This window comes from Electrophorus electricus, chromosome 15 (assembly GCF_013358815.1).
Source record: "Electrophorus electricus isolate fEleEle1 chromosome 15, fEleEle1.pri, whole genome shotgun sequence".
NCBI lineage: Eukaryota > Metazoa > Chordata > Actinopteri > Gymnotiformes > Gymnotidae > Electrophorus > Electrophorus electricus.
In genome coordinates, this window is record NC_049549.1 from 6,624,396 (window position 1) to 6,650,455 (window position 26,060).

The following is a 26,060-nucleotide window of genomic DNA, read 5'->3' on the forward strand; positions in this document are numbered from 1 at the left end:
TACTCTTCTCCCAGCCTGCACCTCCTTTTAGCTCCTTCTCTGGGAACTCATTTACCTCCTTCCCTGCCCTCAATCTCACACCACTTTCCTCTCCACATTAATCAGCTGTGTGAGACTGGAGGCTGGAGCTCTTGAGGGCTTAGACATCTTCCAGCACTTTAACATTAGAGCCAGCAGTGATGGTCTATGCATTACAGCGTTAGCCCTAGAGTAGTATTTATATTCACTGATGTAATACTGAGGAAACTAATTGGTATGAAAGCACTAGTGTTAGTCCAATTTATAAACAATTTTTTGTGTGTACAATTTTCACAAATTTAAGAAATAATGGGGCATTGTTTTATGCAGTATTGTTTTAGTTATGTTCTCACTTTACATATAGTTCTCAAAAATGTAACTGAAGTAAAAATGTTTCAGAATCTGGGGTACAGATAGTTGCACACAGCCACCACCAGATCTCATACAACAGGAAATGAGGTTGGAAAAGGAGAAAAGTGTATATAAACTCTTAGACCCAAATTACTTTTTTTTTCAATCTCTTTAATCCACAGGAAAACAAGTGCTTGTAGTGCTCCCCAGAATCCTTGGCCCATGTGAAGCTGCAGGTACAGCCTTGAGTCACACACACTGACTGTCTACTCTGCCAGAATGCCAAATTTAGCACTTCGTATTCGTTGCAAAATCCCTCATCTCGTTTTTCCTGTAGATTTCAGAACTGGCCCCTGCCCAGTTTGCCATTTGAAGAGCTCTGACTAATTTAATTCACATGGAAAAAAAAGTTCCAAGCAGCGAGGAGGAGATGGTAAGCTGTCCGCTGGCGTTCCAGGACATTCTGTAAACAGCACGGTATGGGGGGTGCTGTGGTTCTGCAGGCTGGGAAGAAACACGGGATTTACGGCCACAGAGCGGCAGGTTGATGAGAGGGGAATCTGTAGGGCTGTGTGTTGGCACTGCTCCAGACAGCGCAGGTCACTTCCCTGACAGTGAGGAGTCCACAAGCTGACACTGTCCACCCCACTGAAATGTCACATTCCTTCCTGCAATATCAGCCCTTCACAGCGGTGCTGAATTAAGGAAGCTGGATTGGCCGTTGGTTCACTCTGGGCTCCTGTACCATGACGGATGGAGCCGTTGCTGATGGAGTGGGCGTGCTGGCGTCTGTGTTTTGGAAGTGTAGGTGTGGGGTGGGCGGAGGGATAACAAGAATGAGAACTGATTGCTGTGACACAGTGTAGGTCTGATGAAATGGCCATTAAACTGTGGGAGATGGCCAAGCTAAACAACTGGAGAATGGAAGATGTCTCCCTCCTGACAGTGAGAAAAACTTTACGAAGTGGCCAAGGACAGACTCACTCAGGCTTGCTTTTTGCAGAAAAAGGCAGTTACCTACCCACACATACAACCACACACAGCCACCCAGCCACCCACCCACCCACACAAAAAAAACCCCCACACTTGTGCAGAAAAACAGAGTACATATCTACTCCCACCTACATGCACTGGCACATGTATCTACCCTAGTACACGTACACACACACACACACACACACACACACACACACACACAAAGTAAACATCAGTCAAAGCACGCACAAGCAAGCACATGCATGCACACACGCACGCACATACGCACAAGCAGCCTTACCTCTGTAACAGCAAAGACTCGTTTCCCGCATGGAACCACTTTGTACCACTTGTCATGCAGCATGTCCATATAGCCATCTGATTTGTAGCGGCTGACATACTCAGACACATTACGGGTTAGAGGAGAGTTCGGGGGTAATCCAATCCCATAACCTGAGATTGAGAGAGAGAGAGAGAGAGAGAGAGAGAGAGAGAGAGAGGGAGGGAGGGAGGGAGGGAGGGAGGGAGGAAGAAAGAGAAAGTTGGAGAGAGAGGGGTAGAGAGAGAGTCCAGAGGGAACTGCAGGTGAACATGAAGAACAGATTACTAACACACACATCTTCAAAGTTCTGCTTCCACTTGAATTACAAAGCAGGTGTCAACAGCAACAGCTGTCTGAACTGGTTGACAATGAATGCGACCTTTGAGTGCTTGGCGGGGGAACCCCCAGTCCAGAGGACGTCGGAGATCTTGAGAAGACATACTGATGGGGGGGTCATTAGTGTTAGTGCTGAGTTCCGTCAGAGGAACAGGCAGGAGGGGTTTTTGTGTTTGTATGTGTCAATGTCCTGCAGATGGCCTCTCTGCCATACTGCTTTCAACCAGAGTGGCACCAGTAAGACTCTGACATCCATACATTTTATCACTCATGAGCCTATATATCACTGCTGCTAAGCAACTCCCCCAGCTTCCCTTTCACCCCCCCCCCACACACACAAAACCTCACTGATGTTTTTCCTAACCCCTCCTCTCAGACATGATCACCTTGCCCTGATCACACCACGTGCTGACACATTGTTTCTGAACCTTTCAGTCATGTACGATGCCAGCTGACTCCCCATCCCTAAAGGAGTCTGAGCAGCCTTAAGCAGCTTGGGACTCTAGAAAACCATGTCTGAGGGATTGTACCATTGTCTCTGTGTGTACACAGTGTGCTCTCCATGTGCCTCCCAGTGCCTTATCCATGATTAGACGCGCTTCTATTAGACGAAGCGTTATCATATAGTTTGCAGCACCTCCGGCTGCTGCAACCTGTTAATTGAAATTCCGGTTGCGGTTTTCCAGGTACACGGCTGCCGTCTCTGTTCTGATTGATCACCTCAGCGCATGCCAGCATGACAAGCCACTGAAGGACAGAGGCAGTGGTGGGGGGTGGGCGGCCAAGGCTCGATCGGTTCTCCCACAATGTTGTTTCAATTTCAATACGATTCCACACCTGGAGACACCTTCCAGAAATGACTAGAACAGTCTTCTGTTTTGCGATACTCCTGATATCACTGAACAGTCAGGACACTGTGTCTTTGGGAGGGTAATTTCTGATTGACGGCCAAGCCGTCCACAGGATTGACCAGGGCCCTTGGGTTCAGATGTTTTGTTGTGTTATTTTTCCATAAAGGGGGTGGCACCGTGGCAGCTACAGCAGTGGGCTGTTAACAGGATTTGCAATCTATGCAAAAGCCTGTGGAAACAGGCCAGTTATGTGCTACACAAGAGGCTCCGGCTGGAGCAAAGAGATCAGAAGTTCAGCTTCTCCCCCCCAAGCACTCACTGCAGGAGATAAGAGGACCAGTAGAATCTTTTCACGGCTTTTCACCTGCAACACCTGCAATCTCGAGCTGCCAGAGGGCAAATCGAAACTTTTGCTCCACATCGAGCAGACTCACTAAAGTCTGTACGTAGATATGGTCCAGCGGAATTAAATGAAACCAACCCGTAGTACCAACCAAAACTTAAACCTCTGTCTAATAGTAGTGAGAGGGTAAGTGTAATAACCTACAGTTATGAAAAACAAGTGATTCAAATTTCACAGCGTTACATTGGTGACGCATGCTATTCTAAGGCCTTTACCTTCAATGGCGAAGGGCTTGCCTATGGTCAGCAGCTTGCAGTCGGCGTCTATAGAAACCTCATAGTCCAGCAGGGCCTTATCCATGATAAAGGCATCCAGCTGAGCAGGATCTGTCCTTCAGCACAGAGAGAGCAGAGTGCTTAGACACAAATATGGCATCGCCCTTCTCTAACGAGCTCCCGCCCATTCTAATGAGTGCCCTGCCCTCTCTAATCAACTTTAGTCAATTCTAGTGGCGTTTCAATGGAGTCATGGGGCTTAAATGCAGAAGAGGGAGCTGATGGAGAAATGTAATCCAGAAGAAAAGGACCAAAAACAACAAACAGAAGAAATTTTATCCTGGAATTTAACAAATGAGGTCATAACTTTGACTTAGAATTAAAGCACTTTCATATTAGATGGTGTCCTTTTACTTCATTTCATATCATACATAATTAAAATTCCTTACAGATTACTATTATATCCACTTGACTGAGACCACAAATGTTTTGTTACATGCATTTTTAATTTCGCATTTCTATGTGTAACTAGTACAACCTCAAAATTATGGAAACTCTACAAAGCCTTCAAACAGAAGAAGATTGTGAAAAAAGTCCTCATATAATGTGGCTAACATTTTAAAATTCCAATGTGTGCACATGAAGACATGGAGTCTCACGAGGATATTACGAGAATCTGAATATCTAACAATAAACTCTATGGAGCAAACCAATCTGTCAGGAACCTAGCCCAAGGTTTTAGCAAGGTTGTAGAGGTGTTCATATAAGATATGAGCAATAAAGATGCTGACTATGTTATACACATCCTGAGTACTGAACCAAGGGAGTTCTGACATGAGAGAGAGAGAGAGAGAGAGAGAGAGAGGAAAAAAATCCCATCAGACATAAAAGGAGGGACAGTGCAGAAAAGCTTTTGTGTGTGTGTGTGTGTGTGTGTGTGTGTGTGTGTGTGTGTGTGAAGAAGTGAGATAGCAATACAGAGACAGCGAGAGGGGGTGGTGGGTGGGGGAGTGTGTATAGAAGGTGTGGGAGTTATCTGTATCCTCAGAAGAGAACCTTTGGCCTCTTCTGAGGACTTGGGGGGTGGCTGTCTCTGCTTCTTTGGCAGTACTTTCCTTGTTCTCTCTGGGGTGAATGGAAGCAGATGTTGGTGCAAGCAGGTTTACCAGAGCCTGCCCAGCACATACTTGTCACGCTTGCCCTTCTCCTCTCGTACTGCATTTGGTCAAGAGCGCTGATCTCTGTGATGCCTCTTTGGGAAGAGAGGAGTTATTCCATCCCTCCAGCTATACAAACACCACAAAATCCATAAGCCACAGAGCTCTGGAGAGTCAGTCTGTCTCTGTCTCTGTCTCTGTCTCTCTCTCTCTCTCACTCTCACTCTCACTCTCTCTCATCAGCTATCGCTCACGCAGCCTCTGGGTTCACTTTCCGCTACATGCCCATGGGCTTTACTGTACCCTGCGATTACTGAGCAAAATTCCCTCTCCATTTTCTAAATGATGGATCAGTGTGTTGTTTTTTTTTTTTCCCTTCTAATTATTTATTAAGGACCACCCCATGCATAAGGCTTTCTGTGAAGTCTCTCTGTGGTTTTAGGTGATGTTGAGTGGTGTGGGTTTCTTTGTGGACCTGATAACCATATTTACTATCCGAGCCAGTAAGTTTACTGCACTTCCAGGAAAGTTACCTCACTCAGAAAAAGTCCCATAGCATCCAAGTTTTAATCCAACATTTAACATTTAATCTCAGCATTTTCTCCCTCTGGTAAATTCTAATTTGCTGAAGAGAGCCACATGCTACCTCACATCTGCAATGATGGGAGCTCTCCTGCTAGCAAAGAGACAGCGGCACTGCAAACCTCTTAAATTAAAGATAAGACTTCTTCTACTCTGTAGAGAGAGACCATCACATGAAAAACTGCTACATTTAAGTGTTACACAGCACTCTGTGGTGAGCATCACTCATTGCCTTTGTCATGGTCCCTGTCAGCAGTTCAGCCTTACTCAACCCTTAAACCTAAGATTATACAGTACATAAGGTAGGACAAGGGTTCCTATTTACAGTAAGTCAATGAGATGAAAAGTGTTTCAGCTCCTTACTGTATAAGTAGGTTTGCTACCTTGCATCATCTAGTTCATCCCCTTCCACTCTCACCCCATCATCCCCATTTCCTCCAACAACAACAGCAAAGAGCTAAACGAACCTGAAATAAAAATGCTTCCACCCCCTTTAAAATCGGCTTATCGGGAAAATAAACTCTAAAATAGTCAGAACAGTCTAGCAATCACAAAACATACCATGAGCTCACTATAATGCTCATCAAATAAATAATTGCAAATGTTTGGTGAAATGCCCATAATTACACACTGATGTGGATGAGTCTATGGCGTCCTCTTGTCTGAGTAATGGGGAAATGAGTCCCCCTCCCCTCATCAACTCGCATGATGGGAAGGTGATCGACATGGCAACCCTCATTACAATTTACTCTCTCTGCTTAAACTGTTGAAATGACCCTGTTAGGAGTGATTTCAGCACTTTTAATTTCAATGATTTGCTTGTCTGCATTCCTCCTGTCCTGCTTGGACCCTTACTTAAGTGTAGCAATCCCGTCTGGTGTGGTAGGCTTGTTGAAGCGTCTCATGTACTCATGCATCTCTGGGAAGCTTTTCTTCATGTAGTCCTCGGCACTGCTCTCGCGAACCGTGCCGAAACGGAAGCCCATGGATGGATGGTGGAGCTTGAACAGAGACGAGGGCAAAACTCAGAATGGGAATTCTAAGCTTTTAATTCAGCCAAACTGTAAATCCTGTAAAAGTCTTAATTTAATACCAATTAGTTCTTAATTAATAACAGCACAGTTAGATGATACTCTCAAACATATGAAAACGAAAGTTTGCGAGTCATAATATTTTTTGCGTTAATTTGAAAAAGGTTTGACAATTAATACTGGATCATTTTCATGACAGTGTGTTGGATCTGCCTCTTAGAACCTAGTTTTTACATAGAAGAACTCCTATCATTCATTAATTAGGAGATCTCAGGTGAACCAGAAGAACAAACAAGACTGCAGTGCCAGGCTATGCTAATGCAGTGACGGTCTGTGCTACACTGCAGTGCCGGTCCGTGCTACTGTTACAGCAGTGCCGGTCCGTGCTACTGTTACTGCAGTGCCGTTTTGTGCTACTGCTATTGCAGTGCTGGCTAAAACTCTGAAGGCAGTTTAACCGAACTGGTTATCTCTACCCACACATCCACACACAAGAGAAGTCACGCAGCAAAGCTCAGGGTTAGAGCAGGAGCACCCGTTTGAACCCTTGCGGCAACCTTCCTGTGTCTCTGCAGCCCTCTGACACAGAAGTTATGTACAGAACCACAACAGAATGTTTTTATACAGCTCAAACAGGTTCTCCAAACCTGACACTCTATTTTAAGGAGACAGCATCAGTGTGGTGCATGACTGAACTGGAATCAGCCCTCCTGTGTTTCAGCTGCAAGTCTATTATTTCCCACCAGCAAGACTAACATCCGTGGAGGTAAACGAGAAGGGTTTATTGCTGCCCGTGAAGCCATTTTCCTGGGGTTCCTGATACTCCATTCAATTTTTCCATGAAATTATAGCGTGTCCAGATGTTCCTCCTTGCTGAACTTGCGGTAGAGGAGGTGATGCAAATATCATCAAAATAGACACTCACATCAGATGCACTCACACTCGTCGTATATTTAATGGATTTGTTTGCTTGTCACATACATATATGAAACACAAACAATTCACATTGTCATTACAAGAGTTGGGATCTGACAAGTCCCCCAAAGCAAGAGGTTTCACACTACCTGCAAATTATCAGCTGTGTCAGTTAATTAAATGCCTCCAGAAACTACTTCATAAAATGGAAATATTCTGAGTGAGCTTGCTCAGTGACATTTTATACACACCCTATTTTACATTTATAGTGAATAAAAGAAAACTTCTCAAAGATATGTTTCCAGCTAAAGTTATAGTTTTAGACCACTCTTTTTCCCCCAATTTTTGTGCTTAACTCTCCCATTTTGTTCACAAAATGCACTTTACAAAGAAATACTAAATACTATAAATACTAAATACAATAAACAAATACTAAAAGTGCGTTATGCAGTGTAAATGAGGTCAGTGACTCACCTTGGCATCATGAATTCCAGAAACCTCTTCAAATGTTTTCTCTCCCACCATGACTGCAGCTAAATTGGCAGTGTAGCTGGACAGTACTAGCAGGCAGAAAATAGCCCAGAGGTTCATCAGGAATCGCCCTGTCCAACACTTGGGGGTTTTGCTGGCGACCGTTCGGCCGAACAGGATGGCATAGCAGAGGTTGAGGGCGGAGGAGTAGGAGAAGACGCGGACGCGGTTCCGCCCGTGCGGCGTCATGCCAAATGGGCTGTTCCACTCGTAGAGTGTGAGGAAGAGGGCGGTGAGGTGGAGCGCAACGAAGATACCAACCCACATGGACCAGTGCAGGGGCCACATGAATGCGCCGATGGGTGCAGCAGTGTCCTTGCTCCGCACCAGGATGCCCAGGCTGGTGGAGAAGAAGGGGCTGGTGAAGTCCATCACCTTGCTGCGTGCCGTGTTAATGCTAAAGCTGGTGACGGCCATGTCGGCGGTGCCGCTTAGTAGGTCGCCTACCAGGCCCGTCCAGCGGCCGCCCTTCCGCGCACCATACTTGCCATCGCCCACGATGTAGAGGTCAAAGTCGAACAGCAGGTCCTCTGCTAGCTTCTCCAGCAGGTCGATGCAGTAGCCGTAGCAGCACTTCCGGACGTCGGCCGGCAGCGAGCTGCTGTTAGTCTGCTCCAGCTCATTGAACATCTGGTCGAGGACATCCGAGCTGTTGGTGTGGGGGTCCAGACACAACTGGCCAGCTGGACACTGGCCATCGTCATCCACCTCCCGCGTGAACACGAACGGATGCTCCACCAGGGTCACCACACGGAGCCGGCTCCCCGCCACGGGTAGTCCTGCCTGCCATCGCCCACCTGGTTGGATCCCCGGGCTCTCGTCTTCCACCTGTTGACTCGCGGTGGGCCACAGGCCCTGCTCTTCCACCTCGAGCTGCCCGGCCTGCCAGCTGCCCACTGTCACCCAGCTGGGCTGGCCCAGGGCGTCACGCTGCAGGCTCCACACATGGAAGCGATGAGAGGTGAGAATGCGGGAGTGGGACTGTTGCACCTGCATGTGCCCTGTCAGTCCCTCAAATGATGTGTTGGACAGGAACCTGTGCACAGGAGAGAGGACCTACAGTTCACTGCAGGAGACAGACTCTGAAAAAGACAGCGATGGGCTAACATGTGCTACTAGCAGGTGCAGGAGCTCAGTAGGCGATTCTTGCTTTCAGGAATACACGATAAGACCTTGAAACCAGTCTCTGTCAGAAAAAAATGTCTTCCCTAGCCAACTCCACTGCAGAAAGTACACACAATGAGGGCATAAGACAGTGATTTCTTGCAGATAATGTCTTTAGCATTATTATTTGGTCCAATTTCTTCAGCAGTCACTCTTGTACAAAGCAGTGGCAAGATGACAGAGCACTGTAGCACTCAAGTACCAAAGTTTGTTTATTGCTGTACTACAGATTAAGTGAGTGAGAGAGAGCAGTAGTTTGTTTATCTGTTAACTGCTCCTCTCTTGTCTAACTGACACTAAATGAGCCAGAGTGCACAGTACATAGTAAAGAATCCTGTATGATATAAAAGCACTTTAACAAGGTGACTTTCTCAAGGCCCATCCTCATGCTCAGACAGAGAAAATCTGTTCCACATATATGACATTACCATTACTTACATGCGTGTGTGCACACATGCATACACACACGCGCGCACGCACGCACGCACACACACACGCGCACGCACGCACGCACACACACGCGCGCGCATGCACGTGCGCGCACACACGCGCGCACACACGCGCGCGCACACACACACACAGCCAGACCGGCTGTTGCTTTTAGCTGCTGATTGGTTCGCATCCATAAATCATCAGACGATGTTAGGTAAGCTACGGACTGTGTTGGTGATGTCTGGGTCAGCATGGTGAAATGAACACTCCCCATTCCTCCATAACTGAGAGTGAGAGCCAAGTGAGGTCATAATGTCACACATGGGCAACACAAGCCACTTCCACACTCTGCCATTAAAATAATTACAAAAGTGAAGTAAATGAATGGGTCAAATTGATTGTCCAGAGCATTAATTTCACCTCTTGACCCAGTGTTTTAGTCGCAGTGAGAGCTAACATGATGTGTACTAAAGGAGAGAGAAATATGCATGACATGCATGGCAAGCTGAGCCTCTTCGTCTCATGCACCCAATAAACGGAAATTCGGCACATGTCCTATGCCATCTTGATGCTTATGTTCTGGAATAACCTCATAACCTGGGTCCTGTGTTTCTGTAATTGATGTAAGATTAACATATGTTTGGATCTAACTGTCTGTCAAATGTTATCATTGCTCTGGGCTATTATTTTTTGTAATATGTGAAACCTTTGCCTTTAAATTCCTAACCACAGTGGCCTATAAGGTAGCCATCCAGAGGACTGCAACCCGTGCACTGAATACTAAAAGCCCATCTGGTGCGCAATCTCCAGTGTCCTTTGCTTCACTTCCTTTTTAAAATAATTTCTGGGAGAGTTTACTCACCCAGCCAAAGACAACTCTTACCAGCCGAGCTTTAATCTAACATCTGAAGATAATTTGGCTGTTTTTTTTACCCTCCCTCCCTGGTAAAATCTAATTTGTTGGAGAGAGCTGATAGCTAACTCTCACCCAGGTCTACCATGATAACAGCTCTCCTGCTCAGTACAGAGACACTGCAGTATGGAGGCAGTCAGCGCAGCTGAGAGCAGTAACTGAAATAAGTATTCCAGCTATGCATCTGTTAATTCCAGTGGGATTATTGCTCTGAATAATAAATGTTAAATGTCTTCTTCCCCGAGGCACCACCGCATTAATTGCTTTTTCTTTCACAAACTGCCAGCGTATCTCAGAGCTTTTGTGTTACTAATAGATACAATGTCTCTCCACAGAGCCAACCTGCCCTGCCACAGACGGTGTGTGAGAGGGAGAGGAAGAGGGCAAGAAAGCAGAAGACAGCTCCGCTCTGGCATGGACACTGGTGTTAAATGACCAGAGGCATTAGCTTGGCAGGAATATGACAGCCTGAGAGGCTGGTCCAGAAGAACAGAGGTCAGCGTGCGGTCTCTCACACCTGGGCTATTCTGTAAGCCACTGGAGGCACGGTCAAACGCGGGTCAAGATAACTGACACGGCGCAGGTGCAAGTGCCACCTTGATCGTTGACATAAAGGCTTAAAGTAATTACACGCGTATACATTTGCACCCAGCAAAAAGCATTAACAACTACAGTGTAGGATTAAATTCCTACATTTTTGCTCAGCTGGACTTAACACTACAGGTGGTAATTTGGCACTGTGTTTGATGAGCAGGAGAAGTAAAGGTTAACATCTAAGAGGCTCTTGAGTCATGAAGGTGTATTTCAGGTTCTCCATCACTTCCACTGCCATGATAAGCTGAAAGAGTGCAATAACTCTGAGTGAAAAATGACTACAAATCCTAGAATGTTGTTATCCTGAATGATGGTTACTTCTATATAGCAACATCAATAAGAAGTCAACCAAAAATTACATGCTTTATAGTTTAATGTAATATATTCTTTAGAAGCTTAAATATATCCCAACCACTAACTCAGAATGATCAGAACGATTACACATTAATACATATCCTAACACAACATATGGTTTGAACCAGAGTGCTTACCTGGCCAGGTACTGTCCAGAGGAGGGCACCTCATGTTTGTTGGGCTTGTCGAAGCAGTTGACCATGTTCTGGATGAGTGCCAGGTCTGGCCTCACCATGGTGGCGGCGAACACGGCTCTGCCGATGAGCTGCAGGGAGTCGCGGATGTAGAAGTTGAGAGGCTTACGGTTGACCTCGCCGTAGGCAAGCAGCCCCAGCGGGGAGCCGATGGAATGCAGGGCATCCAGGCTCAGGGGAAAGCCCATCGTCCAGCGGGCAAGGGGCAAGGTGAGGCCCAGCCGGACGGCCCCCTGCAGCACTTTGGCCACACACTCCGGGTCCGACCCGAACAGGAGCACGTTTGAGGCTAGGGATGAGGGGCTACGGCTCAGGAGCTGAGAGAGGAGCTCTGTCACCTCTTCTAACCCACCCTCCTGCTCCTCTTCCTCTGGGCTTGCTACTGCCCTGTTCTGGTGGAAGAGGTTGAGGGTTTCCCAGAGGTGCCAGTGTGCTCCGTCCACACCCAGCCGGCCCTGATGCTGCAGCTGTTCTAGGATTGCGGTTTCCCCCCTGCTGGGGCAGAAGACCGCGGTGCCCCCCTGCCATCCTCCCTTCACCAGCACAGCTAACAGCAGCTGTGCCAGGCCTGATGGTGGAACATGGGTTGTCATCTGCAGGTGGAAGCGGTTCTGAACACAGAGAGGACACACACACACACACACACACACACACAGATACAGAGGCAGTATTACACGCACGCGCACACGCGCGCACACACACACACACACACACACACACACACACACACACACACACACACACACACACACTACTCAGATTCTCAGATTTACATCAACAAAATTCAAATAATAATATCTTTGGGCTAAGGATTCATCTCCTATTCCCTCATGGCCTACAAGCTTAAATAAGAAAAGGTGGATAAATCTGGGGGAAATACATTCCTCATGAAAGTTGGCACAGGCAAAATGAAGAGCTAGTTTATTTGGTTAATTCTAAACTCAATCTGACCTTGTTCTCAAGGGAAAGCTGAATGGTCGCTGTTATTATGCATACTCAGGAAAAAAAGGAGACCCAGAGAGGAAGGCTAGCATACATCGGAATGAAAGGTACCAGCCTGAGAGAAAAATCTATCAGGCTCTTTCCTCACTGAAATGAGCCGGCACACAGTCGATTTCTCCCGTACAAGAGCGAGTTGAAAGAGATGGGCTAGACGGCCTTCCCATCACGTCCAGGCTTCTCTTTAACGGCTGTTTTGGATGTTTGGATGGGAGTTGACAGGAGGAAAAGAACGAGTGTTCTTTTCTTGGGGGTGGAGGCTCCCTGTGCTCTCTGTGTGGTTGCAGTTGAAGGGGTTGGAAGAAGGGAACATTTGAACCTGTTGGGCAGGCACAAACAAACAGCGTGAAGCTGGAACAGTAATGTGGAGGAGGTGCCGTGTGACTGGAATAGCATTACTGCCCAGCGAGTGCCTCCGATACAAGATTCCATATCTATCTGCATATGTACACACAGTGCGAGCCCCCCCTGAGCTGCTGCCACACTGCACATGGAGACAGATCTGGGCAGCAGAGAAAGAATCGTCTGCTCCTCACAGTTCCCAAGGTGATTTCTAGCTTCTAGCTTCTCTTCTGAAGCAAGGCAGGGGAAAAAGGTGAGAAGGGGAAGAGAAGAAACACAGAAGAATGGTACAAGGGCGTGTAGGGCTGATGCGGTACTCATTTGTGGGTTAACTCAAGGTCAGAGTAGTAGAGCTACTGTGAGCTTATCATTTATTTAATACAACATCCAAACAGTGCTAGCTGGAAACAAACTTCTGGACAAACTGCATTGCGCCCTGTGGTCAAGTGGGGTTTTTTTTTGTCGCTGAGAATGCACCTTTGGTTGATTTCTAAATGTGACAATCTCTAACAAACCCCAGAGAAGCAGAACAGAAAGAACTGAATCACTTCTAGACAGAGAAAGGGCTCTGTAAATACGGTCTGATTTACAGTTGGATGTGCTTGTCCAGTTAAAACACAGACATCTCCACTGAGCCGTGCAGCAAAGGTTGATCGGGGATTGGCCCATTCTGTCAGAGCCAAAAATAAATGTGCATTTCTTTTCTAGCCGAATCAGATTGCAAGCAACAAATACTCCTGGCTTTATTAACATCTAATATCCAGTTGACCACATGCATGGTTTTGCATGATTATATGTAATTGGATTGTTGCATGTTTGCCACCAAATAAATTGTTGGTGCATAGCAATGAAATGTATGCCATTTATCTGGCAACCTCACAAAGCAGTGGGATGCTGAACCATGTCTGAACCCTTAAAGACTGCAACAGAGCAGTTCAGGCAAAAACCCCTGTAAATGACTGTGTTTATCTACATATAACAGCCAGCTACATTATTACGCACCCCCTCCCGATTTCCCCCAAGATAGACAATCCCTTGTGAAATTATTTTATGTGCAAAGGGATTTAAGGGCTGCTGATTTCATACAGCGTATTGTGTTTTAGCTCTCCGATGAGACATTTTGATGATGTTGATTACAACAGATGAACTGGGATAACAATGGGTATAAATAAACAATTGACATCAGATTTACAGACAAAGTTTTGAAAGTTTAAAAGTTTTTTGATTTTATTTTCTTATCCAGGAGATTATATTCATGTGTTTGAAGATTTCTTTATTTTGTTATAGTACCCAAACAGAGTATGTCGCCATTTCTCACACACAGAACCAAGATAGTAAAAATCTCCACAGATGGTGATTTATGTATGACTGCCAGATTTTTTTTTCCTTTCTTTGAGAAGACTTTCAAAAAACTCAAACCCCCCCCCCCCCCCCCCCCCCCAAAAAAAAAATCTGCCATGACAGCAAGGGAAATAAACTAAGGTCCTGAAGAGTGCTTGGAGGCACATTGAGAGGTGTGCCCTACACTTACAACTAAGGCTTGAATTTCAGGTGAGCAACGCGGCTTTGATAGAGTCCATTTCTCTTTCTGTATGAAGAGTGGTACTTAACATTCTCCATTAAGCATGTTGAAAAAAATCATCACCTGAGAAGAAGGCTTCACGAGCAATCAAGGAGGCCAATCGCTCCTCCACATTCCGAGAATGTTGTCATGAATTTGAAAGAGACGAACAATAGTCAGAATTGATTTCAAACAAACTACAAGAAACTGGGGGGGGGATGTGTTTTCCAAAACAAAGACAGTACAAAGGCAAGATAGAAGGTTTGGCAACATTTTCCTTTAAATACTTCTTTCAAAATATTTGAATGATGCTGAGATATTTTGCTTACATAACCATGAAAAGAACTAAATGTGTGTTGATACTGTCAATAAGAGATTTGTGTAAGTGGTTTGCTCTAGACCTCTTGTGTGTGAGCAGCTAGGAGAGCCTCATTGTGCTGCATCTCTATTCTCCTTACTGCCAAGGACAATAGCTTTAATAGCTCTGAAACACAATGTTTCTCATCCGCATTCTTAGGACGCGCCAGACAGTCCACATTTTTACTGTCACCATCTCCTGAAACACCTGAATCAATCCATGAAGGATACTGGGTGCCTGGTACAAGTGTGGTGGGAGGTGGGACAGAGCAAAAGCCTCTCATAGAGTCAGTACTTAGGTCTGGGTTGAGAAACACTACTGTAATAAATATTTTGACATTTTCTGTGTGAAAGCATTATGCTAATGAAATCAGGTAACCTCACCTCTGTTAACTTTTATCATCCATCTTAAGCCATAGTTGAATCTGTGCCAGAAGCATTACTTTAACTCACCATAAATTGCATACATCAAGAACCTTGTGAAAAGGACCAGAAAAAAGACAAAGAAACTCTGGACTAATCTTTTTTTTATTTGGAGGTCCTATATTATGCTTACTTCAATTATTTAAATGTGTCTATGCGTATGTGTATTTTTTTTTTTCATCCTCATAAGTGAATGTGTGTCTTGTTTTGCTTCATTGAAATCAGTTTTGTCTCTTCAGCAGGAAGTGAGTGCACTGGAGGCCAGTGCTCTCCAAGCTTAAAGACATGAATAGGTTATTAGATATTCAGCGGTGACACTCTGACCTGCTATTAGTCTTGATAACACTTCTAAATATACTATTTATCCTACAGAAACTCAAAAATCGCCCTGCTGCAGAATGTCACATTAGGGGAATGGACGGACGTCACGCAGATTCATCACCATGGGTCTGCACCGCTCCGCAGTAATGAGATGTCTGAGGGCTTTTGGGACCAAATATTTCTTTTACACTTCATAATGGGAGTGATTGCTAGCATTAAGGCCATGTAGTGAACCCTGTACAGGCACGCGCACTGCACAGTGGGGTAATACAGGGAAATGGGCACCATTCAGAGACACTAGAGTTTATGGATGGGGTGATTTAGCAAACGCCATCGCCCCAAATGCCTCGGTCTTAAACATTCATGGGCTCAGGCAAAGGTAGGAAGTGCAGAAGTGTGACAGAAGCAGAGAATGAGGAAGCCAGGGAAACCAAAACACAAGTTTGGCATAGTACATAGCTGCAAAATGAATAAGGCATTTTAAAAGCTCAGAAACTTTGGATCTAAATTTGTAATAAGGATATCCGATTTCATATCTGCCAATTAGAAACAATTTCAGATAAAAGATTTTGAATTGCATAAGTGACCTGTGCTCATAGTGGTAGAGCATTAGCAATAGAGGCCTATTAGAAATAACCAGTCATTATTTTTGAATTAATTTGAAGCAACATATAGTGGGCACACTGCGAAGATCAAATCTGCAATATGTGAGTGAATAACAGAGATTACTAATTGATAACAGTATTATCAACAATTGTAATAAGGCCATTTGAAACACATTTTTTGTAAAAAAAAAAGGTTAATGGCTTTGCCACTGCATGACTTCTTTGGCAAAGTGTTACAAGACATTCAAACTAACTGAGATAATTATACTTCTTGTACGTCAATATAGTCCTAACATTACACAACCCCCCATAATTGCCTTGCCATGACAGTGATAAGAAGTGGTTGACAGCATTTTCTGTTAAACATTTAGAAGTGTCTGCATGCTATCAATCTGCCAGTGGCCAGCATAAGCCCCAGACAGTGGGGGTGGGTGGGGTGCGGCAAGATTAATCGGAATTCCAGTAGCAACAAAATCAGCTAAAGAATAGCAATAACAACAGAGTTCCCAAAGTGTAACCTCTAGCAAGAGCACTTTCAGAGTCAGGCAGCCTACCCAAAACAGCCCTGTGCCTACAAAAGGAGCCTGCTGCAACTGATCAGTAGCTGATATTGATTCAAATGAATATACAAATAGAAGCTTTAGAGTCTGATCACACACTAAGGAGCTAATTAGCCTTTTTAGTCAGGCCTAAAGTGCTGTGCTTGCTCCAACATGCACTCTGCACAGATGGAGATGAGCAGTGAAATCAGACAGATCTGCTTTCAAATGGGCCAAAACAGTTGGAACGCACTGGAATTCTCCGTCATTAAGACTCTGCATGCGCTGCCTGTTCTGCTCAGACTCTGCGAGCTGCTTGCTATGCAAAGCCAGACTCCATATGTTGATTGATAGAACTTGAAATGTGTTAAAGGACATACTCTAAGAGCTCAGTGTGAGAGAGTCTCTACTGAAACCTTCAATTTGATTTACAATCAGAGAGGAAAGTGTCGTCAGGCAGGTTTTGAACTGGGAAGTCGAAGGATAGTCTTAATCCACAATGCATGGCACATAATTTATCAATTCTTGATAGAGCTGTGAATAGTTACCTGTTAATAATGAACAAAATGTTTAATCATCTAGGGATGAATTCATCATTCACAGTTCCTTTGCATCTATGGAATCAGTGGATATAGTTTTTTAGAAGTGCAAGACAAGTAAACAATAATGGAGTGTTATCTGATCAACAGCCAATAATTATGAATATTTTACAGGTCTTTTAATGGATCACCCTTACCATCATGACCGTGAAACTTGTCTCTTTTGTGACTGTTTTTCTAAGCAGCTTTGTTACTTTCATTCATTTTGGACACAGAAGAAACACCGCTGAGCTCTCATCACTGAAATTTCCCTAATCCAAACACTATTGGTCTGGACTTTGCAGATAATATGATTTCATGCATGGACCAATGTCACTTTTTTGAATGACATTTGCATGCTTCCTGCTCATAAAGAATAACACTCCTGAATCTATGCCTGCACTCGGTAGCCGTGCATCCTCTAGAGAGGCCAGGATGTTGGAGAAAAGGAGAGCATTGGTGGAAGGAAGTTTTTTGCTGGTTGAGAAGACTTGAAAGCTTGTGTTTTCGGCAGAGGTACAGACACAGTGGAATCCAGGAACATGCCATGTACAGTGGAATAGTGTCAGGGTGGTATGGAAATATCAGCCATGAAATGTTGACTTTAAGGGACATCAAGTGTTTTGAAGCATAAGCCTTAAGGCAAGTTCTGGGAGTGAGTTAAATCTGAGAAGAACAGCAGGTAGTCAGTGTAAGAATATTTTTTTGTGCTTTGGTTTAGTTAAATTTGCCCCCAGAAGAACATTTGATCCATCGGGTAAATTTATACCTTCTGTGTATGACTCTATTGTTATCATGGAGTAACAGTAACACTTAACAGCTTAAGAATTTACCAACTTGCAGTGACTGAGCACCCAGACACTTGTTGCATGCATAAGCAACACTTAGCAACACTTAGCTTAACACCAGAGCATGTAGATGGATGTAACCATCCAGTACTCATGCATTGCCTACACTTTTCCAAGACTGAAAGTAATAAATGAAGCACAGTTTAGTCCGCTTCTTGGTGCACGTGGTATGCAGAATGTAGACAACAACTGAGACATGCACCCAAATCTCCAGGTTGTATTCTTAATGGTGCTTCTTCCAGCGTCACAATGCATCAATGTACACGAGGCATCGAAATGACAAAAGCAGCTGAGTTCAGTTCCCATTTCTGTGATTAAGCAGTTGCGCTGGGGATGTCAAGGCCATGCAGGTCATTATCTTCCCTGCACATCCCTGTGACACAGCTGGTGTGAAACAGAGAAAGAATGAAAGCTAATGAGAATTTGGAAGGCGCACCAGTGTGCGTTCGGAGGATTGGACAACCTCACCAGAAAGCGTAGGAAGACGCAGTAGGCAATCCGCCGTTGTGTCTCCAGTCATCAGCTACGGCCCGGACCGGAAAGCAAGCCTGACAGAGCCGAATAAACACTTCCACAACGCTGTCTCTGTGTGTGTGTATGTGTCCCGCTACAGCTGAGTCTATCGGCACAGATGAGCTCCATTCAGCACTACTGCTGGCACAGGAGCAATCACAGGCTGGAACCTGACAACCTTGAGAGAGAATGCAGAGGTGGAAGAGGAAGTTCCACTCAACAGAGCTCAGCGTTATAGACATTCATTTGTAAAAACTGAGCCTCTGAATTTTACAGCTGCTCCCTGCAGCTTTTGTTTTACTGAACAAAATAATGCTAGTAAATCGCAATCCCGCCTTTTTACTATGTCGGGACTGGCATTAAAAGCGAATAAAACTGTTTGGCATGTGTCATAAATCTTGAAATGCCATTCTTGTGCTCTGAACTACAATGTCAGCCAATCTCTCTCGATCAAGAACATGAACTGAGAAATCCTGCTGTTGAACTAAAGCCAGCCAGTGGATTCCTGTCCTATAGATCACTGTGACAGCTACATAAGTGCTGCAGAATATATCCCCAGCAGGAGACATCAGATCCTTATACTCTTAAAGAGGCTGAAGATTACATTTACATTCACATGAGGTATGTGCTCTATATGGATCAGTTGCAGCATGCTGTAAATGAGAAATCTGCATTCTATAGGAACTGTAGTCATGTAAATGAGAACTACAAAGATATAGGAGCTGTATTTGTGTGCTTCAACTATGATGGGAACCATTGTCAAATCTAATGTGTGTTCAACCAGAAGAACACTTTCTCTCCACTCTCCTCAGAAGAGAACAGACACCTGAAACATTTTTGCACAAAGAACTGGCAAAAACAATGAAAACAAAATCCAAATTATTGCAAAGAAGGAAGCAAAAGAAATGAGATACATGTGTGAAAAAATAATGACTCATAGAGAAACCAATCTGACTTTGCATCAGAAAAGAACATGGTGCTAAACTGTCATAGCCGCTTATGTAAATCCTTGCCCCCATAACTAGAAACTGTGAAAAAAGAACTGGTATCACTCTCTCTCCCCAAGGAGACCACTTGTCAAAATGTTCAAAAGGTCTCTTCTATCCGATATTGGATTTAGAATCACTCACAACATTTTAAAATAATCTTTTTAAACCTTTTAAATCTCTTTGCTTGAGAGGCAACATTTCTTTCAAGGTCGTGTAACATCTGATAGACAATTAAAAAAAAAGCCAACTCTGAAATCCTGAAAGCACTGGGCCCTGAACAGGTCTGTCTGCCAGAGCAGAGACAATGAATTGTCATGACGGAGAGATCTAAATAGTTCTTTGATTGGTTCAGCCAGGCTCACCATGGCATTTGGTGACAAAGAGCTGTGCAAAAATTAAAAGTCATTTAGGGCGACCTGTGAACATAAAGCCAAGCTTTAATTCTTGTGTTTTAGAAAGGGAAAGGGTTTAAATCCTCTAAAAACCACAGATACGGCTGAAAGAAGGCTCATGGTCAAAGGTAAACGTGAAAGGCAAAGGCAAAGTGAACAAAACTATTTCCAGACTGATGCAGGACAATACAGAATATAGACTTAGAAGGACTGTGGGGATGGTTTTTAAGATACGCCAGTAAATAATAGGAAAATTGGGTCAGGAAAAGGCTTCCCCAATTTATCATGTCTAAAACCTTTAAATTACCTCAGTGGAGATAATCACTTCAGCTGTACTTCTTCCTTGACTTCATCCAGCATGGTTTCCAATGAAAAATTGAGGGCACATTTTAAGTTGACACATATTATGATGCACAAAAACCCTTATGCATTTTCTGCAGCTCTGACAAAACTGCGCAGGCAGTCTTGTTTCAGGATGTGCTTCTACTGTCCCCAGCAAGCCTGTTCCAGGTAACTCGGTCACTTCTGTTGTGATGGGTAAGAACATTCTGGGTTCATACTATTCAGACGGGCATTAAACCAAATCCAGGTGGCATTAAATAAGCAACAGAACAGCGTATTCCAGTGCTTGAATGCTGTGGGGCCCTGCTGGGGCCCCTGACCCTGGGAGAGGTCATCATCTGGTGTGAGCCACTCCCCCACGTTCTCTGCCTTGCCGGCGGCCGTGTCAACCGTCTGGTTGGCCTTATCTCAGGCCCACACGTGTGAGAGATTATGGAGCATCTCCTCCAGGTATTTCACACCTTCTTTGCAGCCCTCAGACTCCATAATGGAGTGATGGAGGCAACAGACAATCAGGGCTGAAGCACACTGATGATCTGCATTGTAAGGGTCTGCACAAGGTGGATGCTTGGGTGTGCGTGTTTGTGTGTGACTGAGGAAGATAGCGCCTGCCCTACCTCTGCCACTCCTGCTGCTAACGGGGATAAACTTTGGAGAAGTACATATTTAAGACTGCTTGTTCATCAAGTGCTATTCTGACAGTACAGCTTAATCCACTGAACAGAGACTGTCACTCAAATATTCTATTCCCCTGGGAGTGGCAGAGGACCAATCAGATTCCTCCATATGAAATGACTCTTAAGGGCACATTGGGTGGGCGGTTATTGCTGAGTGTAATCAATGCAATTACAGTCTCAGTTTTACTCCAGATGTGCTAAGAAGACTAATTTGTGAAAATAAACAGAAGCTCTGATCACCTTCTGTGATATAATCAGCCATACCAATCCTAAGATTTGTGTGGGTAACAAAGAGGTTTCAAACCTTTTGTTCTTCCAGTGAAACTTACTGACAGAACATAAGACTTACCCAAAGATACAGTATGTTATGTTAATATAAATGAATGACAGTAGCAGTGGAAAGAATCTCTGGGTTGGTAGACTCAGAACACAAGACCACAGCATCCAGCTATAAAAGGCAAAGATTCATGAGCTTTCTTCATAAAAAGTGCTTTCCATATAATTGCTTGATCTGTTTATGGAAATGGAAGTTCAGAAATATTGAGGGCTTAGGAAGTGACTGGCTGCGTGGGGAGTGCAGTGGATAAACACAGAAAAATTAACTCACTGTCTGCTGTTGGTGTAGTGTGTAAAGGCCATATGAAAGTGTCAGCACTGAGCACACATTAACAGTGTCAATGGGGCTGGGTATGGCCTTCGTCACCATTGAGGCCAATGTGGGTTTACATTTAAATAGGTTTTATGGTCAGTTTAAAAGTGAGCTTGGAAGAGGGTGGGTCTGGGACATCAGACCTCACTGCTGAGCCTTCTGGAGGTGTCATAGTCTTAATTCAGTAAAATACTGATGAAAGGTGCCTACCTGATGACCCCTGTGAGGAACTTGTGGCATTGTGCTTTCAAGTATGAAGTGAGCGTGCTGGGTCCTATGTGAAACAGCATATTTGACATCTTATCCTGTCTGTATTTATAATGGAAATTTATTTAAGTGCAGAAGATCAAATACACATTTATTTTTACATCTCTGAAGCTCTGTATGACACTACACTGTTCTCCAAGCAGGTGAAATCTGTATGCTTGAGGTATATATTGAGGTATAAGAGTGTTCATCATCATACTCACACTACCATTTTCTCATCATTTTTGTTGTGCACCTCTGCACTCTTGGCATAAGTTTTGGGGCAGGCTATAGGACCAAACGGAGGTATGAGAGGAGTTTCTATATTGTGCTATGATGATTCTGGGAAACAAGGTCAGGATATAATCTTATTATAAACGCCTGCCATTCTCTGAACAGCAGTGGCCTGCACTTCACCCACAGTGTTCCCCTATAGTTTCTAATGTGATTTTTCAGTTATGTTTTTTATTTGACAGTGACACGGGGGTCAGCATGAAGCTTTGCTGCATCGCAGTCCACTGGAGAAATTGTAAAAACAGCCGTGTGACAATCCCAGAATCAGCTTTGAATATTGTAAATGCATGTCTTCAACCTGCGTGTGCATGTGGTCATGTCTGAATGGTTGCCCGCTGGATACTAGGACCCATGAGTCAACAGAAAATCAGCTTTAGACAGAACCTAGAGAGCCCTCATGAGCTAAGGGTTCATTAAGTTTAATAGCCTCCTCCAACCATGTCCAGTGTCAAGCCACAATGAAACATAATTCATCGAGGTCCCACGATTACAATGTAATTTCATTCAAAGCAGCAAATTGAGTTTTTTAATGTATTAATCTTCATTTTTTTGGTACTGAAGTAACAGGGACAGAGAAAGGACAAGTTAATGAGTGCTGGAGTTTAGCACAGAAAAAGCAGGAGGATTTTGCTGTGGTAAATAAGCTTAAGACATTTTATCAGTCAGTATCAATCCTGGGGAGGAAAGCGATCATCTCTTCTCTCTGCCTGAGCTGCTGAGAAATATAGTCACTGAAAACGAAAGGAACGGAAATTTCATTTGAATCATGCAGGAATTAAATGGACATTGCAGGCTGCCTTTCCCAAAGAGGCCAATGGATGGAAATTTTAAGATATTACTAAAAGTTAAGTGAGGGAGGCTGCTCAGGGATGTTGTAGAGAAAGAATCACTAGAATAAAGAGCTACAACATATGGGCAAAATGGCTTAAAATATATATTTGTGCTCTTGCTTGTACTTCCAGCAGATTTGACAGCTTTAGAACTGTCTTTCCTTTTAATTTGCTAAAGTAGGCTTGGAGAGTCAATGGCTTCGAGGTGGTGAAACATGCCAGGCAGTGCTGTGTGAGAGAAAAGGCAGACTCCAGTGACCTCACATTCTGCATGAACTGTGTCAGAGTGGAGCTATCACAAACAGACCTGCCAATAATATTGATTGATTGCAGACAAAGCCTTTTTCAAATTTCCCTTCTAGTTGAATGCATGAGGCGGATGTAAAAGACAGGAGGAAACCAAATGTGTGAAATTGGATGAAAGCAAGGAAAAATGTGCATTCACAGAGAAACACACAAAGCTAAAGCAAGAGGAACTGTGGTCTAATCTTGTCTTTTATTCATCTGAGGGGGAATGTCATCAGTTCATCAGGGAAAAAAATATGTAAAAGAGGCCATCTATGACAAGCTGGAACATCCATACCTGAATGGGAGGATCTCGACTTCAGAATTGCATTATAACACCTTTACCTGAACTGTTACACCAAAGCTTTCCATAGGAGACATCATTGGTGCAAATTTAAGTTTCAGGGATTTCCCCACCACCACTCAGGTGAATTGATGAAACCCCTCAAATGAATGTGACAGTCTTTTAGACACCCTGGCTTAATACTACTAGATTATTTATATTTAAATTTGAACACTGAAAGAGAGCCAGCTTCACCCATAGAAAACTAGTCACCAACTGTTTAGGTCTCCCCATTCAAACCTCAGAGCCTTCTAGGGCACAGATCCTATGGCGCTCATGTGCTGCCTGGATATGAGGGCTGAAAACTCTAGAGGTTATCCTGCCAGGAGAAACCACTGCAATTGGCTGCACTGTTGGAGACGGAAACAACTTATGTGGCTTTTGGCCTGCAGCTAAGAATACTAAAGGGTGCTACTGACTCAGCCTTCAGTCTTAAACAGTATTGGGATTGTTCCGCTACAATTTTCCACATAATCACAGAATTCTCCAAATGATCCAAAAAAATAATTCAGAGGAGCCAAAGTATTTTAAGTTTGATCAATAATAAAATTATTTTAAAAAATATATATAAATCCAAATGGATTTTTAACGTTTTTAAGAAAAAGTGCTGTAATAATAATAATAGTCCTAATAATTGAATACTATATTATTTGAATACTATAATAATTAATTGAATACTATAATACTATATTATTGCCATTTTATAATAAATTCTGTACAGGTAAATTAACTTTTCTCCGCAGTAGCAAACCATTTTTGAATCATTCCACTTCTAATTCACAGGATCTGAGAAAACCGATGCCTGTCTGGAGTGCGTTTAGCACAGGAGAAAACTGGTTCTTTTCTGTTACATTAACAAGCGTCGTACGTTTTGGGAAGCGGGGCAAAACATTACAACTACCGCCGTCCTTTTAGCATCTAGGGATGCTAATCTCAGAGTTCAGCATCTTACTTAGACGGGAAATCGAGATTCGAGGTGGGGAAAAGCGCAACATGTTTTTTAATTATTATTTCATTCTTTAATTATATTGAACCGATAACCGCACATCTTCCACAAGAGTGTTACAGCTTTGTGGCACCTGGAGTGGAACTTGGTATTATTACTTTGCCTATGAAATGTGACTTCATCTAGATACAGGAGAACGTACTCACCTGTGTTCTAAGTGGTTCACCTTGTTCAATGATACTGATAAAAGGTATTTCCAAAAACGATGACATAAACTCCACTTGGACGAGCTCTTCGTGGGTTTGAGGGAAAGCAAGCACGGCGGAAACTCCTCGAACAACGATATCCTGACAAACGCACCTGAACATGGACTCTGGGTCCCCATTCAGCGGCTCTCGCGACAACACTTCCAGGCTCAAATTATAAGGCAAGAAGTTGTTCCCACTTTGCCGGAGGTGGACGAGGGCGCGGTTCAGGGCAGCCTGTATCCTGGATGGCTGACGAGTTGGCAGAAGCGCGCCCAAGCGCACGGTATGGCCAATACGTGCCAAGATGTGACAGGGTTGGGGATGAAGATGACAGGGGTAAATAAACGTATGGAGAGCGACTTGGAGCCCGATGTAAAGGTATGCCAATAATCTGGAGAGCATTAAATTCATTCTGCTCCTTTCGAAACTGTACTGAGGGTTCGTCAGAAGATGGCATCGCTCTCCTGTTGTCCAGTTTTCTTCTCCTGAAGCGCTTTTATTTGTTCACGCCGATGTAGAGCTGGTTAAACTGCAATAAGTGTACGCATAACGTGCACGCTCAGCGGCGGTGGCGAGCAGAGCAGCGTGCCGGAGAGAGATAGGAAGAGCTGCCACTTTCCGTCTCCTTAGCATGACTGAGGCGGTTGGAGGACAGTTCCGCCGTACTGGTTTAAGCCTTGCCCCTGGGCTGGGATAACTGTGATCACGTCAAGAGGAGAGATTCCGCGGCTCTAAAAAAAAATAAATGAATAAGTGTAGCCTTGTGATTTTCTGTTTGATTATAATCAATCACAAGTGCCTCATTAATCATAACCCACAGGTTGGAAGGGCAGAAATTGCTACTCTTACTGAGTCTTATGTAAAAAAAAAAAAAGCGGGAAATGAGATGGACATTACTTCGTTCAAGGTGAAAAGACGCAGGACTTAATGATTTGGCAACATGGACGCGTTGCCTATTAGAATGATGCCATCTGTTTGAATATACATCCTGAGGAAACAGCAGTTATAAGCCATATTCTGATTTCTGATACCGCTTGAAAAGAGAAGATACATCTCTACAGACGTGACGTGCAACTTTACATACAGAGAGGGAGAGAGAGGGCAAAGCATTTGCTGCTCTTTATGAGTAGTGTCTTTTGTTTAAGTATTACTCTAGCATTTCTTGTAAGTATACAGTTTCGTTAAAGAGTTACCAGGGGACCTAATATATATATATATATATATATATATATATATATATATATATATATATATATATATATATATATATATATATATATATATATATATATATATATATATATATTAGGTCCCCTGGTAACTCTTTAACGAAACTGTATACTTACAAGAAATGCTAGAGTAATACTTAAACAAAAGATACTTTGCCAAGAATTA

At 43.8% G+C, this 26,060-nt stretch overlaps 1 protein-coding gene across 2 annotated transcripts in view; it reads right to left on the reverse strand.

Moving 5' to 3' along the window:
• grin3ba (glutamate receptor, ionotropic, N-methyl-D-aspartate 3Ba) overlaps positions 1–25,264 on the reverse strand; it is a 30,256-nt gene extending 4,992 nt beyond the window's left edge. For both annotated transcript variants that reach the window (XM_027008535.2, XM_027008534.2), the window contains exons 1-6: positions 24,624–25,264; positions 11,282–11,949; positions 7,631–8,723; positions 6,066–6,211; positions 3,472–3,587; positions 1,646–1,797 (exon numbers count right to left, since the gene is read on the reverse strand). In XM_027008535.2, coding sequence (XP_026864336.2) covers positions 1,646–1,797; positions 3,472–3,587; positions 6,066–6,211; positions 7,631–8,723; positions 11,282–11,949; positions 24,624–25,076 — 2,628 coding nt within the window. In that variant the 5' untranslated portion in view covers positions 25,077–25,264. The remainder of the gene's footprint in view (positions 1–1,645; positions 1,798–3,471; positions 3,588–6,065; positions 6,212–7,630; positions 8,724–11,281; positions 11,950–24,623) is intronic.
• Positions 25,265–26,060: the final 796 nt, after the last annotated feature.